Here is a 17,931-nt window from a genome sequence, read left to right as displayed (position 1 = left end):
GTGATGAAATTCACCATTCATTCTTTTGTTTGTACTGTACATAACAGAGCCATTTTACAGGTTTGGACACTCCTCCATCTGTCTTAAATCATTAAGGTGATGATACATTGGACACTTGTGAATGTTTATGAACGACAATAACTTTCAATATTTCAATATAAGTAGCATTATATATCGCTGCTCTTTACATTTTTTAGTGTCTCTGTCTTCAGGGAAGATGGTCACACAAATAAGGTTTCTCTAGGGAGTCAAAATCTTGTGTCTCTAAGAAAATAAATATATATAGGCCTATATGGGAAATGTATAACTTCTTGATGGAGAGAGAAGAATGTGGTTCTGAAATCCACAGCCGGGCAGAAACACCTAAAAGACGCTGTCAAACAGACGCATTGACCGCATGATATTCTCATCCTTAAATAAACAGAAAAGAAAGAAGAGTAATTGGCAAGAGTCACATTTTCCTGTGGAATATTACTGAAAGCAGATTTAACAACTAAACTGGGTAAGTTATCCCGGTGTAAGCTGTATACCTAAATTTTCAGAAACCCAAAACTGTGGGAACTTTCAGGGTATGTTAGTAATCAACAACACATAACTCTAATGGTCTCGTTCTTTTTTGTTTTTGGTAGAGTAGTTAGTTCTGTTTGCTATTAAGTTTCCATAGTTACTCATTAGTATTACACCTGTTCTTAGTTACGTTTATTACTTTGTGTGTATTAAGGCCCAAAGTTTCCTTAGTTTATGGTTCAGTGTCGTCTTAGTTTTCTGCATACATTTAATTTATTTAAAAAAAATGCAATTTACAAACAAAGTGTGATGCATAGGCTTGCCACAGTATACAGTTATACTGGTTATACAATGGATGCTGTTTAATGAACTCACGATTAATGTCACAGTAAGTTAAACCTGCTTTCTGCCTTTAAGTATTTTATGTCTGAATTTGTTTGTTTTGCATTCGGATAACAGTAATGAGTGATAGAGATGAACCTTTTGACATGACTCCATGAACTCCTCAATGGTGACCACTCCATCACGGTTTCTGTCCATTTTCTGGAAAAAATGATCAAGTTCAGGATGACTTCGAGCCTTGAAGTCTTACATTTCCAGTCATGCATTTAGCGCAAAAGCAGTTCGTCAAAGTCATCATCTTACAATTGCTTTATTCACTACTCTTTAAAAGGTTCTACATAGAAGCTTAAAGGGTTCTGTCACGAGGTTCATAATTAGAACCTTTTAGCGGTTCCCATCATGGGATCATTTTGGGGATTTAGTTTCAAATAACTTTGTTTTAAGTCACTTTTTTATTTTGAATACATTTTATTAATTAAACAGCTCGTAAACATACTTTATCACTAGAAAGAATTAAAACAATCCCTTAAACATGAAAGTATTATGCAATAATTTAAGACATTTCACCTTTAAAATAACTTTTTGGCATAAAGTTTTCTTTAAAATTGAGTAAAGAAATCTGATGGTTCTATTTATATGTCAGGGTTATGTTCAGCTTTCCTGTGTTTTGCATGTTTCCTTTGCTTCAGTTTTCCACCCTGTGTTAATAACCATGTTTGTTGCCTTGGTTACTGATTCAGTTACACATGTGGTTCATTTCATTGAGTTGTGTATTTAAGCCCTGTGTTTCTTTCAGTTCTTTGTCAGTTCTCGTTGCGGTATAGCCTACCCTGTTTGTTCTATTCTTGTGCCCTGAGTGTTTGTTTATTTTTTATTGTTTGATTAAAACTTTATACTCCTGTGCTTCGATCATTTCCTCGTCTTTTATTTCAACCGGACGGTGACAGAAGAACTGAACACACTGGAAAGGCACACACTGGCTTTTTTGGATCTCCACCACCTTTTCCACTATGATGACGCCTGTCTGTGTGTGCTTTTCTGGACAAGCTTGAACGCTGAGACGAGAGTGCGGTCGCCAGGAGTCGATTCTCTAGGAACTTTTAAGGAGTACGTGGTGTGGGTACTCTTCCACAATGGTTCACCATCTGAGAGAGTGAGGAGGAAAACAGCAACTAGCGATGGACGAATCTGAGCCCACCGCAGACGTGGAGCCAGAGCCCACCACGATATCAGTGCCAGTGAGGAAAGAGACTGTGCCAAGGATCATCCTAGAGCCAGAGCCCGAAGAAATGTCTGACCAGGTGTGTGAGCTGGCCACATCGCCAGTCCCAGAGGGAATCTTGGTGGAGTTTGAGGGGATGAAGTGGAGCCCTACCCCCTCTACTGTGGCAGAGGAAGATTTACTGATTTTACCGATTGACTGAGAGTGAGTGTATCCTGCCTGTCTTGTCACCCTGCACTGAACCTGTTTCAGCACCGAGTTACTGGAGTCTGTGTTCCTGAGTCCCTGCCTCCCACTTCCACCTCCTCTGTCTGTGTCAAGTCAGCCTACTGAGAAATGTCTGCCTGTTCCATGTTCGCTAAGAGGGACATTACTAAGAGGTCTGCCTGTTCTGTGTCGGCCAAGAGTGTTGTTCCCTTAGAGATTTTTCTGTCCTATGTCTACTTAGAGAGTTGTTCGCACTGCCCAGTCCTTCAGCCCTGCCTACACTGTCTCCCCTCAGCCCTTCTGCTACATCCATGCTGGCTCTGCCTCCCCGCCTGGATGTGCCCTGGGCTCGCCAGTGTTTGCCAGTCCAGCCCTGGAGTGTTGACCCACTAGTTCTCGTCACTCCACCTCGGCCTGTTGACCAGTCGGCTCCACCTTGGCTCCACCCAGGACCATCATCCCTACAACTGCACAGGCCTTCCTCGTCCCTCTGACTTCGCTTTGGTCAGTTGTCGCTCTACCTGCGCCATGGACTTCATGTCCCTCTACCCCTTAGGATCTGGCGGGCTACTCCTTCCCTTCAGCTCCGCATTGGTCCTCATTCGCTCCGCCGTTATCTCAGTCCTCAGGCACCCTGCAGTCAGTCGTCCCCCTGGTTTCAGCTGCTAAGCCTCCACCATGGCTCCACCCTTTGACTCCACTGTGGGTCTGCATCCTGGTGCTCCTGCTGGATATTCCGCCCTGGCTCCTTCCACATTCTTCTCCAACTTAGCCCTGCCTGTCCTAATTTATTGTTCCTGCTCTGTGTCCTCCACCTAAGCCCCCTCCTGCCCTCCTCTGTTAGACTCTGTTATTGAGGCGTGAGAACACGCCTTCTTGATTCCAATTGAAAGAATTGAAATTAACTTCCTGTGTGTTTGAGTTCACCTGAAAGAAGTGTTCCACATGTTCTCTGGGAATATCATCATGCATGGATGGATACACGTACTTCCCCATCATATCATAAATCGACTTCATGATTTTTGTCATCTCCTGAGAGACAGAAACCACATACACACAGATATTTTTACACTGGTCTTTCTATACGCACCGATGCAATATACATTCATGTGAATGCTGAGGACCCCATCAACAAACCTCTTTTGTGATGAATCCATCTTTATCATTGTCATAGAAATTAAATGCCCAATTTAGCCGGTCATACATTGAGCCTCTAAGGATGAGTGACAGTCCAGCAACAAACTCCTGTAAAATGAACAATAACAACAGAAGAAGAAAAATAAATCTGCTGAATAAATAAATCTTTACTAGAGAGTGTTGTAGGTTCTTCAAATGTTCTCTGTCTCTCTTAGTTGAGTTCATGGAGAGTTTTCTACCAGCTGATGATCTGAATCAAGTGTGAAGACAAACAGGACCAGGACTGAAAACCACTGGTCTAGAAAGAAAACCTGGCTCTCAAATCATGCCAGTACCTCAAACGAAAGGCTACAGCTTACCTGAAAACTCAAACAGCCATTCTTGTTAGTATCAAATGCCTCGAATAGGAAATGTGCATAATTGGTTGAATCTGAGAGAGAGAGAGAGAGAGAGAGAGAGAGAGAGAGAGAGAGAGAGAGAGAGAGAGAGAGAGAGAGAGAGAGAGAGAGAATTTGAAATAAATACTCTGCCTACTATTAAAAGACTATCATTTGGGTCCTTGCAGTTTGGAAAAAGGAAGGAAACAACCAAAACTGGCAAGGTTGAAAAAAAAATTATAGTTACACACAAGTTGACACACAATGATACATGCTAAATACATCACATGCATATTCCCTGGCCATACATGTAATATGAACAGGACAAATGGCTTAGGAGGAGAAGGATTTTTTTATAGATTGAATTGGAATCAGAGATATGCATTGTGTTGGACCTCATTCAATGACTTAGCGAAATAATTTTGATTCTAGCCCATATTTTTGTGAAGATATACTTATTTATTGTTTTCACATGATTAGTATGAGATCTTTGTGATTTACGTTTTTTACTCCAAAGACATTTTTAGGGAAGTAAAACAACAATAAAAGTTAAAGCAAAAACAATTGTGTTTCAGTGACGTCGGAGCTTGGAGCCCTAAAAATTAGAGCCAAGGAGTCTAGACCTTCAGGTAGATGATCAGGTTTATGTTCTGAATCCAGTGTTACTGATTATGCCATTGTTTGTTGCTATGGTTACTGATTGCTTTGCGCACCTGTTTCTTAGGTAAGTTTACACCATGACTTAATTATCATTATTATGATATTTTAACTTGTAAAAAGCATTTACATCCTTATAGAACTCATAATTGCAGCTTGTAAACTGGGAATTTTCTGAGAGCTCCTACTTGTACCATGTGACCGCTGTATCACCAGATTCAGTTGCCCGTTGACAGTGATCGTGTTCACTGAAACGCATAGTTTCCAGTTCAAGGACGTGAAAAGTTCCAAGTAAAACGTCACGTGTGGTCATCTCGAAATTACGGTAATGACAGCATGATGTGCACGCAGCACTTGTGTTTAGTTTTCAGCCCTCGGTTTAGTTCTCCTCACTGTCTGGTATGGTCTTTACTTTAGCAAAGCTGTTATGTTGATTCTCGCCTGCTGAAAAGCCTTTGTTTTATAAATTAAAAGTAAATCTGCTGCAATTGTGATCCTCTGCTCCTTCCTGGCCTGGACTGTGACATTAATTGATTGTTATAAATATTGGCATTAATTGATAATTCATTGAAATAAAAAAGATTAATATTATATTATTAACAAAAATATTAATATATAGAGATATAATCAGAAGGTATATTGGAGCAATGCTGTCTCACCTCCCTGTGGGAAGAACTGAGAGTAAATAAGTTTAAAGATGTCCTCGTTCACCACTCCACTGGGACATTCCTGAAACACACAACAGTTCCCAACATAAACACTGAAAACCTCCAACATAATACAATATACAGTGAATTAAGAATAAAATCGAAACGTAGACCAAATAGTAACAATTATTTGTTCCATATGATGGTAATATTCTCAGCTGATGCACTGGCTTTCCACCTTAAATTATTTAAGTAGAGAAACACTCACATTTTTGAAGGCCCTGTAGAGGAACTGCAGCTCTGTCTTGCTGAATCTGGTCTCTTCCTGTAGCACTTCCAGACCTTCAGGTCGATGGCAAACAGAGGAAATTTCGATCTCTTCCTCTCTGCTCTCTGTAAGAAAAACAACCTCTCATTAAATTATATATATATATATATATATATATATATATATACACACACAGTAGTCAACATTTGAAGTGGATCAAAACTTTCATAAAAGTTATACATGAATTTTGAACAATACCCATTCTTGACTTTTTTGATTCACTTCAAATATTGACTACTATATACACAGTATATATATATATATATATATATATATATACAATATTTTATTCTTATAGTATGGTGCTTAGCGCTTTAGTGATAAATCAGTCTTACTTTCAAAATATGCAATATTAGGTGCAAAGTAATTCATGTATAAAACATAATAACTAATATAAATAACATATAAATAATGGCATAATAACTCCATAATAAGCTTCTTGCTGCCAGCTGGTGGCGCTATGACTGTGAACCACAACAGCAACATCCATGTGATCAGCCCTCATGAGCAAACATACAACACCAATTTGATCCAAATCAGACAATGTTCTCAGAAGATATGTTACTCTTCCAGTTTCCCATTTTTGTCATTAATTTAATCCATCGCCATGACAGCACTGTTTAAGATATCAAAAATCTGTTCGCAATTTTGCATCTTCAATGTCTTGGGGTTATCTTTACCAAGTTTAGTGAGAATCGCATGAATCCCCTTGGAGGAATATAAAAAAAAATAATAAAAAACAGTCTCTCAAATTGCTCAATTAGAGACAAATAGTCTCAAATTTCCAAATTGGCCGACTTCCTGTTGGTCGGAGCTAATGCCTGTAATTTTGAAAATTGTCAAGCTTGATGAAATCAATTTATATAACAAGTTTTGTGAATGTAGCCATGTGTCTACAGTCGTGTCAACACTATTTAAGACATCCTTTGGCAGTTTTACATCAGCCGTGTTCTGACATTATTCTGACCAAGTCTGAAGTGAAAGAGGACGAATTCAAGGCCTGTTGTGACACACTTCCTGCTGCCAGTTGGTGGCGCTATGACTGTGAATTACAATAGTCACATCAGACAGTCCATGTGACCGAACATACAGCTCAAGTTTGATCGAAATCACTCAATGCATGCAGACACAACCTATATGAGACACAACCTGTTTCATTTGTATGATAGTGTATCACAGTTTCCACAATAATTCTAACACTGATAATAATCATAAGTGTTTCTTGAGCAGCAAATCATCATATACTGATTTCTGAAGGATCATGTGACTCTGAAGACTGGAGTAATGATGCTGAAAATTCAGCTTTGATCACAGGAATAAATTACACTTTACTGTATATTCACATAGAAAACAGCTGATTTTAGAATAATATTTCACTGTTTTTACAGTATTTTTGAACTTTGGTGAGTCTTTCAAAAACATTAATAATTGTTTTTTGACCTGTAGTCTACAGAGAACAAGCATAGACTTTAAACTGTTGTGCTTTTTTAAAGCCAATAATGTGACATCTTAGCATTTATTTACAAAAGAACAACATTGACATAGGAGAAAAACATGCTTAAAATATGATTAATATCAGCGCTGGAGCTCAGTGCAGATCTGTGTCCCGTTCCCATCACCCCTACTCTCCTGTGACCACTCCACTGTCCTCTTTAGAAACAGTAAAAACGCATATACAAAGACTTCAGACTCTCACCTCCTCCACGAAACCAGCAGTAGAGAGGGAAGATGGAGAGCAGCATCAACACATACAGTGTTCCTCCTTTCTCCTCAGGCAGCAGAAGATCGAAGCCTCTGTGTCCCTGTGCCATGCTTTCCTAAACCTGTCTGTGTGTGTGTGTGTGTGTGTGTGAGCGACCTCCCTTCCAACAACACACCCACACACTCCAACCGCTTTCCACTGCTCTTTCTTTACACCTCATGATCGCTCATAGAGCAACAAAAGCCTGCATAAGTAATTCATCACTTGTTTTCAAACGCCTGTTTTCACAGTCACACAGGACGGGAGAACACAGTCGCCTTGTAGGCAGTTATTATCGGCTCTTTTCCTCATGCTAATGTGTAAACATTGCCTAGTTCCACTGAGAAATACTCAAAACCAGCCGCCATCCCAGCATGCATCAAAATAACTCTTAGTGTGGTATGTATATTTTCTAAGGAAAATATCAAAAATCGATAAAACGGTGTTTTACAGAATACAGTCGCCAGTCTGTTTTTGAGTCCTTAATACAATTACATTCACACTGGAGTGAGTTCTGAACTCACACCTGTACATTCAGGACTCACAGATGTGGCCATATAATATATGTATATGTATATCATATATGTATGATTCTGCATGCCACTGCATGAACGGATTCATCACATTTCTCAGTATCTTATCCTCCTCGAGACAAAAGCCAAACACTCCAGGTTTGATTTCATGGTTGTTTAACCCTCAGGTTGTGTTCGGGTCACAATGACACGGAGAGGGTTTTCCTGTTCTTGTAAATGTTATTGTATTGGACTAAAGTTTACTGACTTTTCTCACCCAGAGTCTAGCAAGTTCCCAATAGTTTTTTTGATACTTTGTTTTTCCCCCACATTGTAACACTCGTGATGTTCAGTCAAAAATGACCGGCCTACACAAAACCGCTTATAAATCTCTCATTATGCTACATCATCACCAAATATTGGATAAAGTCTTTTAGTCAAGTTGTTTTCTTTCAATTAGGACCGTTTTTATATTTCTTTTTGGAATTGATCAATCGTAGGCCTTATTTATCTGAGCTTACATACCTCAGTTTTTGAGTGAAAAGTGTTATTTGTGGATAATTTTCAATTTTGCAAATTATGAAAAACATTTTCACTGTTTATCACTAGTGTGCTTTAATGTTTAACCAGGAAATTTGTTTTGAAATTTCTTTATTTTGCACAAAATGGCAGTCACACTTGATGACAGATCACACACTGATAATCAGACACAGTTAGTGTTCAGGAGTTTGAGCTCTCGATGTGGAGACAGTTACACACTTCACTCATGACAACTGTTCAGTGGCTTTTTATTCTTTGATCACATTAAATTTCACCTCCAGCTGGTCTGTCGATTAACAGAGTCTAAAGATGTAAAAAAAAAAACGGTTTGTTTGCTGAACAGAAGAAAGGAATGCATAATAAAATCTGTCACAATATTACGTTCATCTCCAGTCTCAATGAACTTTCATAATCTAGGCAGAAATTCACAGTAATAACTCCACTTTTCCAGCATAGTTCAACAAATACATTTACATTTCAGTTGTTAAACATTGTGCATATGAGAAAAACATCAAAATATTGTCCAAGATCGGCTTGTCTCCAAAAATCCTTCAATAAAGCGCGGAATACAAAATACAGGCCACAATAACCTGTGAAAATACATTTTAGTGGAAAACGTCTTGATATACAAATATAAAGTTCATTCTAATCAGCTAATTCTATTCAATCATATTGTGCAAAGAGACAGAAAGAATGAGTATCACAGTAACATCCAACAGGACTGAAGTAAAAGCGTGATGAAGAGGTTCACTAGCGCAGATGATGATGATGATGATGATGATGATGATGAAGTCTTCGCTCATTTACGCCAGACTCCTGTGCCGAGGTTTGATTCTGGGATACAACTGTTGAGGGAGAAGAGAAAACGATTATAACACACAGTCCTCTTTGGCTTTAGCATGTCAGTTAGAAATATCAATTATAGATTCACAAATACTGCATGCATATTTAGCAATACAGGCTTTAATGAAGCGACACCAAAGGTAAATGAAGTAAACCACAGCGCTAAACGTTTTCTGTATTTTTGCAGACTTTAACACTGTGATAAACAGATAAATAACTGTTAAATGTTGTAAACTTCAAAAAAAAAGGTGCTAAAGAGACTCATTATTCAGCTCATATTGATTGTCGATATTCTGAATTATGGGGTTAAATCATACCCTATATATTGTATTGTTATATATTGTATTGACAACTCGTCAAAATATTTACATCATAGCAGCTTTTAGACATTGTTTTGTTTTTTGTAATAAGTCAGAAATGACAAGGAGGCAGCTTCACACAATGCAAACTCAATGGAGATGGTTGGATTGTTTCAAGCATAAGTTTCGGTGTCTCACTATGGGATACGCCCCTTCCTCGTATTCCTCAGAAGCCCTATTACATCACGCCAGTCCCAGTTGGATTGGCATACATGACGTAATGTCTGGGAGTGGCTTCCCAGCAACACAACGTCATTACGACATTCAAAAACCTCTTCTCGCTTCACACCAGAAGCCTACAAACCTAGCAACGAACTTCTGGACGATTTTGCCTGGCTCCTTCGATTCGCACTCCAGCCAATTGCAAGGATTATTCGACATAGGGCTGCAGCTATCGATTCTTTTTGTAATCGATTAATCTAGCACTTGATCGATTAATCGGATAAAACATTTTTTGTGTTTTTAAACAACCAAAACACATAATGCATAACGAAAATGATGTGGCTGTAAAATGATCAAGCATTTGGCTTTTATTTATAAAAAAAAAAACCCAGAAAAAACCTGTTATTTATTCCAACTCCAACATTTGCCTCCAAAACTAAGCCTATTTATTGCAATTGTTACCCATTTAGTATAAGTGCCAACAATGTTCTATGCTCAATTACTTTGGTAGCCGATTAAAATGTCTTCCCCAAAAGTACGAGTGGATTTGGAGAAGCCGGCTGGGGAATTTTATTTTTTGTTGTTGTCTGTAACTATTTGGAAGACGTGACATACAAACAAGGTCTAAGATTGCAATACAATATTTGTTCCTCCATCACGTCGCGGTGTATACAGTGAATGCATGCTGAAATTATTGTTGCGTGGCTACATAAAAGTTTAAGCATATGTGATGCATTGCCGCAATTGATCTGACTGGCGCGTGAGAGAGACGAGGGTGCATGCATGCGTGTGTGTGTGTGTGTGTGTGTGTGTGTGTGTGTGTGTCTGTGTGAAGGGGTTCTTTTACTCTCTTGCAATTGATCGTGAATACGTTTACTACTTAAAAACATCAAAGCTAAACATCATATCTAGTCAAACCGCATCACGACATCGCTACAAATACAGTATGGGATTAAAATCAGCGAACATCAATGTATCATAGGCTTATGGTGTGTTCACACCGAACGCGAGTAGATTACATACAAAGTCAATGCAAAGACGCGAATAGACGCATCATTGGCGCCGGGCGTCGCGACTCAAGCGAATTGGGCTACGCGTTTGCCGCGAACGTGTTCCGTGCAAGTTGAAAAATTTGAACTCGAGCGAATGTTCAAGCGTCTAACTAGACGCGATAAACGCGTATTTGACGCTCTATCCGCGTTCGGTGTGAACACCATTAGTTTAACTTGTTTCAGCGACGCTTGGTGAGACAGCACGGAGTGGATGTTTTCGGTTCAGAATGCTGATTCATTGAAGTCGTACTGTTGTGGTATGCCAGGTCTACTTTGCAGTAGACACATTGCACCTTGTTCTCTTCCTTTTAAATATGTAATGATCCCAAACTTTAGACATTCTCTGCCGTTTATGGACACCATCGCGCCAACTTAATTCAAAATGCATCACGCGCTATAGATCCCTGCGCGTATAGTGCGCGTCACAGGAATTTAACGAGCCTTCAAGGCAGGGTTTTTGCCTCGAGGAATTTTTGTAATCGAGTAACTCGATGAATCGTTTCAGCCCTAATTCGACACACCGATGGATGCAGCAATGCAGACTATCCCGGCTAGTGAGGGAGATTCTGTGCGACTTGGTTAATGCGGGAACAAAATTTCATGCAATGACACAAACCAGGTCTGCTTTGCATGTCTCAGGCTGAAACATGCTCAATTGGCTATTAAGAATCCCAGTTCATGTGAACACTGCGCACGCTTCACCATGAAGAGCCTTCGTCGCAGGCTAGCACTGTCGGGCCAGGATCCCCTCATGACACCTCGCCCCACGCCAGCTGCCACTCCGCAGGTACACATTCCAGTAGAGATGCCCACCACGGGATCCCTATCCTGGGGTGAGCAGCTCGATGTGTGCATGCCTCTGCCCAGTCTGCTCAGCATGGACGAGGAAGAGGGCGCGTTTGATTTCGAGGAAGAGGGGCAATCGGACTTTCTTCTCTCTGATGAAGAGGAAGACTTCGAGGACTCCCCATTCCTCCCCCCTGCGCACCCGGCACAACTCCTCGCTGCGGCGGGATCCACGGGAGAGGCGGGCGGGGCACCATCCTCCCCTCTTCTCAGTGTTGATCTGCAAGATTTGTGCAAATACGCGGCAGAGAAACTAAATATTCCGTGGCCGACCGTGGTAGCAGAGACTGCAAAGCCTCACTATGAGGGTAAGAGGCTGCCGAGTTTTCCAAAGCTCCTGGAGGAGGTCGCGGTTACGTGGAAGGACAAGCCGTTTACCGGCAAGATGCCCGTGCAGGGAGGATCCGCTCTCGATGTGGAGGGGATGGAGAAGGCCTTCTCCGAATGCCCCCCACAGAGCCATTAGTTGCCGCGCACTTGCACCCAAAGCGCACGGCGGCGGCTGCAAATCCGACGTTGTCATCTAAAGCGGACCGATTCCAGTCGAGCATTACAGAACGCACTTATGAAGCAGTCGCTCTCTCTCTGTCCGGGATATGAACGCGATCTCTCTGCTGACCGCATACCAATCTGAGCTGCAGGACGAAGCGTCTACCGTGCCAGGTCAGACACACTGGGAAGAGATCTGTGTTGTTACGGATCTCTCTCTGCGTCTGCAGAGATGCGCGGTTCAAGCCGCGGGGAAAGCCATGGTTATCAAAGAGAGAGGACGATGGCTTAATCTGGATAATCTGTCTGACAGAGAAAAATAAGCCATCTTGGAAGAACCGGTCGTTGCAGAGGGCATTTTTGGCTCAGCTCTGACACTGATGCAAAAGAGATGCAAAGAGAAAAAGAGGGATGAGGAGGCCTTGCAACTCTATATGCAGAGAAAGACAGACTTCACCACCTCAGCCACTCCGCACAAGCTACGGCCGGCCCACCCCCTAACTTTCACATTGCAAGACTGAACGTGAATGCAGCGGTCGAGTACCCGAACAGAGAACCGCCTGGCCTTGGAAGACCTATCCCACCGCAGCAGCTCAGAACTCCTCATCCTCATCTTCAGGGAGCGAGGAGGAAGAAGGCAGTTTGACGGGGTTTTGTTAGCCCTGGCTTCGGCGAGGCGTGTAAGTGAGATTCACGCACCTTCGGTGTATTCAGCATGTATGCAGTTCATGTCCGGGGATGCAGGGGTAGCTCTGAAACCTAACCCTGCATTTATGCCTAAAATAGTTAATTCTATCATTCCTTTTGAGCTAAGAGCTTTCTATCCACGCCCTTTTGCTTAATCAGAACAGCAAAAGTTAAATGCGTTGTTCCCAGTGTGTGCATTACCCATTTACACGGAAAGAACCAAAGGGTTCAGGGAGAGTGATCAGCTGTTCGTAACTTGGGCGAAACCACGTACAGGGAAGGCGATTACTAAGCAGCATTTGTCGCACTGGATAGTGGTGGCGATTTCCCTGGCATATTCCAGTAAGAGTCATGCGCCCCTAGCTGGTTTACATGCACACTCAACAAGGGGGATGTCAACTTCGTGGGCTCTCTTTAAAAGAGCCACGATACAGGATATTTGCGGAGCGGCGAGTTGGTCCTCGCCGCGTACATTTGCAAGGTTTTATAAGCTGGATGTTACAGCTCAAACTTTAACACATGCAGTAATGAGCGTAGTAGTCCAGCCCTGGAGGCGGTGGTGTGGTTGGCAGGAGACTTTGAGGCAGGCTATCTGGCAATACGGGAGTAAGGATATCCCATAGTGAGACACCGAAACGTATGCTTGAAAGAGAACAATAGGTTACTTGTGTAACCCCGGTTCTCTGATAGCATTAAGTGAGGTGTCTCACCACATCACCCTCCTTGCTGTGTAAAGCGAAAAGAGGTTTTTGAATGGCGTAATGACGTTGTGTTGCTCCTCTTATACTGAGGAAGGGGGAAGCCACTCCCAGACATTACGTCATGTCTGCCAGCCTACCGGGGCTGGCGTGATGTAATAGGGCTTCTGAGGAATACGAGGAAGGGGCGTATCCCATAGTGAGACACTGAAACGTACGCTTGAAAGAGAACTATTGTCCCCCCCCCCTTGAGATGTTTTGGCATGCTCTGACATTTGTGCTTTTTTCAGTTGCTTATAAACATATTAATGGCACAGGTGAAATTACACTCTATATAGCACACACAGGGCTACCATAATATGTGAGCAACATGTATGTACCAGTTTGTATTTTTGAGAGAATATTGTTTATGCGTGGTTATTGAAAAAACTAAAAAATAAAGTTTCTAATATAAGGCCACAAATAACATACTAAATATCTGTCCACAAGACTTTTGACTAGTGTATTTTGTCGCCTAGAGTATTTGCTTCAAATTGATCTGAAAATCATTCTGGATAATCATTCACATAAAACAATAGATTGTTTTAAATTGTGAAAAACATTTTTTTTGTTTGCAAAGGCAATATGCGGATGGGCGGATCTGCCCAACCCCCTCATGAATAATTAGGCAGTTCTCACCTGAGCAGTCTGCATACTAATGAGCCTTTCATTCAGGGGTGTCACACAAGAAAGAATGCAAGGACAATATATATATAAATAAATACATATTTATATATACACACACACACACATATATATATATATATATATGTGTGTGTGTGTGTATATAAATATTTATTTATTTATATATATATTGTCCTTGCATTCTTTCTTGTGTGACACCCCTGAATGAAAGGCTCATTAGTATATATATATATACACATATATATATATATATATATATATATATATATATATATACAAACAATCAAAATATAAATGAAAGCCAAAAGCACATTTTTAGTCACACCTTTTAGCCATCCACATACCATTTTTAGCCATCCACCGCGGTAAAAATAAACCAGTCGCATTTCAAAGTCGTACGCGAAATGACCGCCAGGTGGCGCAAAGGGACATTTAGCAAAACGTAAGTGGGGCTAATGTCTATTAACAGTAGCCTAAGGATGAAATACTACAAGTTATGGTAATTTCCAAATAAGCCTACAACAAATTGTTGGTCATACAGATAAGATATAATCTTTTAAAACTGTAAAAGGCTAAAATAGGCCTACACTCACAGGCTAAAGACAAAACGTTTTCTCGCTCATGTGAGAATCAAACGTTTGGATATTTCTCAGTAACAAAATTCATAGCCGAGCGGTAGAACTTACGGTTCATCATCAGGATGACACAGGTTCAAATCCCGCACAAACATGGTCTGCTGTAAATTTTATATTTATTATTGCAGAGAGATTTGTCTAGCTCTAAAACTCTGTTACACCATACAGTTTTGTTTTATATAGGCTATATATATTTTTTATTTATTTATTCCAGGCTCTCACGCCACACCCCCGATTTCTCACGCTGAAGTGTCAACCCGGTCGGTCAAATTCCTGAAAGATATAGTTTATCTATAGATCTACCTGTTGAGCCACTCGTGATCGACTAGTTATACCGCAAATTAGTTAAAATATCCCGTAATCTATCTAGAGCGAGCGTGCATGCGAGACAGATATTGTGCTCCAAACCGTGCGCGCGCATGGCAGAGAGGTCTGTCCCCTACAACCTAGAGTTTTTAAAAACATGGTTTTAAGTAAAGTGTGATTTGCCAGGGGGGACTGGGATTTCCTTCTGGTCTAAACATCCCTACTTCTGCTGAATTATTTTAATCCCCACACCCCTCCCTCCACAGCTAATCAATGATATAGGCTACTTCACCAATATCAAATATATAAAATAGAGATATGCAACAGGCACGTTTAAACGAAAAACAATAAAATCAAAACCAGCGTTTCAGTTGTTCATTAGTTCCAGTGGCCTGAATGCATGCACGGCTTTTCAAAATTTCACAAAGCGTGTTGAGATTATTTTGAATGAAATATTGAAGTTTAGAATTAAGTGTTTTGGCACACCACGCCGAGTGGCCCTATGCATTTTTCTAAAGTCGGGTTTTATTCTGGCATGGTGAGTTAGTGTTCGACAAACACGGCGGCGCGTTCATTTAGATTAATTTATTTATCTCATTATTACAGCTAAAATAACTTAATAGGCGACTCCATAATTTTTTGGTCATACAGATAAGAGTAGAGTAGCTTACATCGTTCAAAACTGTAAACTTGTATTCATATTAGGCTAACGACAAAAACAGTATATCTGTCCTCTCTGTCTCCGGGAACTGCGCGTCACAAAAATGAACCGAAAGCCACTTCAGCTCAGTCACGATAAGAAATCGGCTATGTCTAAAGCCTTTAAATGTCTAAATATTTAGGCTAATAAATGTTATCTGATTATGTAGGCTAATCCATATGAAAACGAGAGGTACAGAGGATCTATTCAAACATGCGCTTCCCAATGAGAAAATGACAAGACATGGGTGAAAATCTCGCTCTAATTAAATGTAGGCTAAATCGCCCTGAATTAAAATTTAAAAACATAATAATGTATTTGTCGAAATGTTGCGATATTGTTTCATTTAAGTTCATAATTATTCTATAAATGTTATTTAATTTAGCAGCATTACCACGAAGCACCGTGTTTCGATATTTATTTGAATAATACAAAATAAAATAAAAACTTAATTCACAAATTGCATGCCTGGTTGTAAGGATCCAAAGATCCCTGTAGACTTTAATATTAAGTTGAACATTTTGTTCATGACAACAAATTAGCAAGCGTTTTTTCAGATTATATTTAGTTTTGCTTGGAAAAAGCTGCCCCAAACCAGTTTTATTTCATCAATTATTGAAATAATGAAATATTTAGTAATAAACTTTTATGACAGAAATATCACTAGGCTACATGTAACTTAAATCATTTAATTCCTTCATTATCAACACTGTCTAGAATAGCGATTTAAGTGTGAATTGCGACTTCTCTTTGTGTTAAGTCAGCCTCAGACTCCGATAGCCTGTGGGGGGTTGGAGGGACAGTTGCTGGACAAAGGTGTTAATGTTCCTCTTTCATATGGAGAGTGTCGGATAGCCAGCCTGATGAGCAGGCAAAATTATTGTAAGGATAAATCTGTGTCCAAATGTAGGCCCCATATCTTATTACTTATTAAATTATAAATATTGTAGTTTATTTATTGTAGCCTATTTTAAGTTTTTTTTTCACACAAAATTTCAATTGAAGTTATTGTAAGGTGAATCCAACAAGGCATGCTGTGTCTTTGAAGCAACAATTAAAGGCTAAATAATTTTTTCGTGATTTGTGCAGCGACATATACAGTATTATCAGCTGTATGATGTGTTTTTACCCTGAAATGATTAATTTCGAGAGAGACGCGGCGCGCGCAGCGAGGGAGACTAAATAAACGTGTTAAAAAGAGATCCAGCGCGAGAGAGGCAAAGAAAAACGCATGTTTTTTATTTAATTATGTTTCTTTGGACAATTTTCGTTTTGTACGGTTTTAATTGTTTAATTTAGCTGTAATTTCTTTGGCAATACAAATTTAAAATGTCGCAAGAATAAGATTAGCCTAGTGTTTCTTATTTTGCATCGCAAAAGAAATAAACTCTAAACCCGATGCAACCCATGTTTTAAATGTAAAAAAACTGTCCCGACACTTTATTTAAACCTTGAAATGTCCGAAATTGGTTTCAAACTTAAGTAATTTTAGTGTTCTTTTACATTACACAATAATTTAGCAGACTAAAGACGAGCTTCTTCATTTTCATTTTCTGATGCAATTGGCTGACAATCTTCCTTCATCAGTTTTTGTCGTTTGTGCAGCGCTGCGGTTCTACAGGAATGTAGCAAATTTATGTTGTAATGATAATCAAACAAAACTCTTGACTTTAAATAAGTAAACAGATATAAACAGTTACCTATTTAAGCATCAAGGTGGGAAAATATAAACGCTGTAGGACAACATCGGTTAACATCATGTATTCTACATTGAGATTCGATCTCGGGACTGTTGAAGCTCCTCGAAGTTCGTGTTGTTGCGTTGATCACTGAGCTACCGTCTGTACGCTGATAAAGATGTAAAGCCTCATTCATGTAGCCTAAATGTTTTTTATTGCAATGTTTTATGTTGAAATTTTTTCATTATTTATTCAATTACATTTCAGTAGCCTAATTTCAGTATTGTGATTATGAATTATTTTAACTACGTTTCACTTGTTGAATTCTTCTGCTACCAGCTTTCAATCGCTCTGAATCAGTGCGGCGCGGTAGCAGATTATGCATTAGAGAGAATAAACCGGAATAAATGAACACTTTTCAGAGTCTATGATTGTAGCGCCTCTTAGCGGTAAAAGGCAGCAAATACACCACACATTTTACCGCCACGGTGGAACGGCTGATGTGGGCATTGTCATGGCTTGCCTCGACATTTGCGTTTGAATAGCGCGCGTCCTCCGTGGGCGTGTCAGATTA

At 40.0% G+C, this 17,931-nt stretch overlaps 2 protein-coding genes across 2 annotated transcripts in view; both read right to left on the bottom strand.

The window, feature by feature from the left end:
- Window positions 1–335: 335 nt before the first annotated feature.
- On the bottom strand, window positions 336–7,379 carry LOC130079597 (Kv channel-interacting protein 2). Its single transcript, XM_056244913.1, has 8 exons — window positions 7,121–7,379; window positions 5,365–5,489; window positions 5,109–5,178; window positions 3,775–3,845; window positions 3,416–3,523; window positions 3,206–3,310; window positions 988–1,050; window positions 336–411 (listed from the first exon to the last, which is right to left on the bottom strand). The coding sequence occupies exons 1-8, from the start codon at window positions 7,233–7,235 to the stop codon at window positions 364–366; spliced, it is 705 nt and encodes a 234-aa protein (XP_056100888.1). The 5' UTR covers window positions 7,236–7,379; the 3' UTR covers window positions 336–363.
- A 1,069-nt stretch (window positions 7,380–8,448) lies between these two features.
- Window positions 8,449–17,931, bottom strand: part of tp53bp2a (tumor protein p53 binding protein, 2a) — a 43,470-nt gene continuing 33,987 nt past the window's right edge. The window contains exon 17 of the mRNA XM_056244912.1: window positions 8,449–9,062. Within this exon, the coding sequence (XP_056100887.1) occupies window positions 9,021–9,062 (42 nt within the window). The 3' untranslated portion in view covers window positions 8,449–9,020. The remainder of the gene's footprint in view (window positions 9,063–17,931) is intronic.

Source organism: Rhinichthys klamathensis, unplaced genomic scaffold (assembly GCF_029890125.1).
Source record: "Rhinichthys klamathensis goyatoka isolate OS25496 unplaced genomic scaffold, OSU_Roscu_1.1 h1tg001149l_1, whole genome shotgun sequence".
Lineage (NCBI taxonomy): Eukaryota > Metazoa > Chordata > Actinopteri > Cypriniformes > Leuciscidae > Rhinichthys > Rhinichthys klamathensis.
Note: the sequence above shows the minus strand (reverse complement) of the source record. Positions and strands in the feature narration are given on the sequence as shown.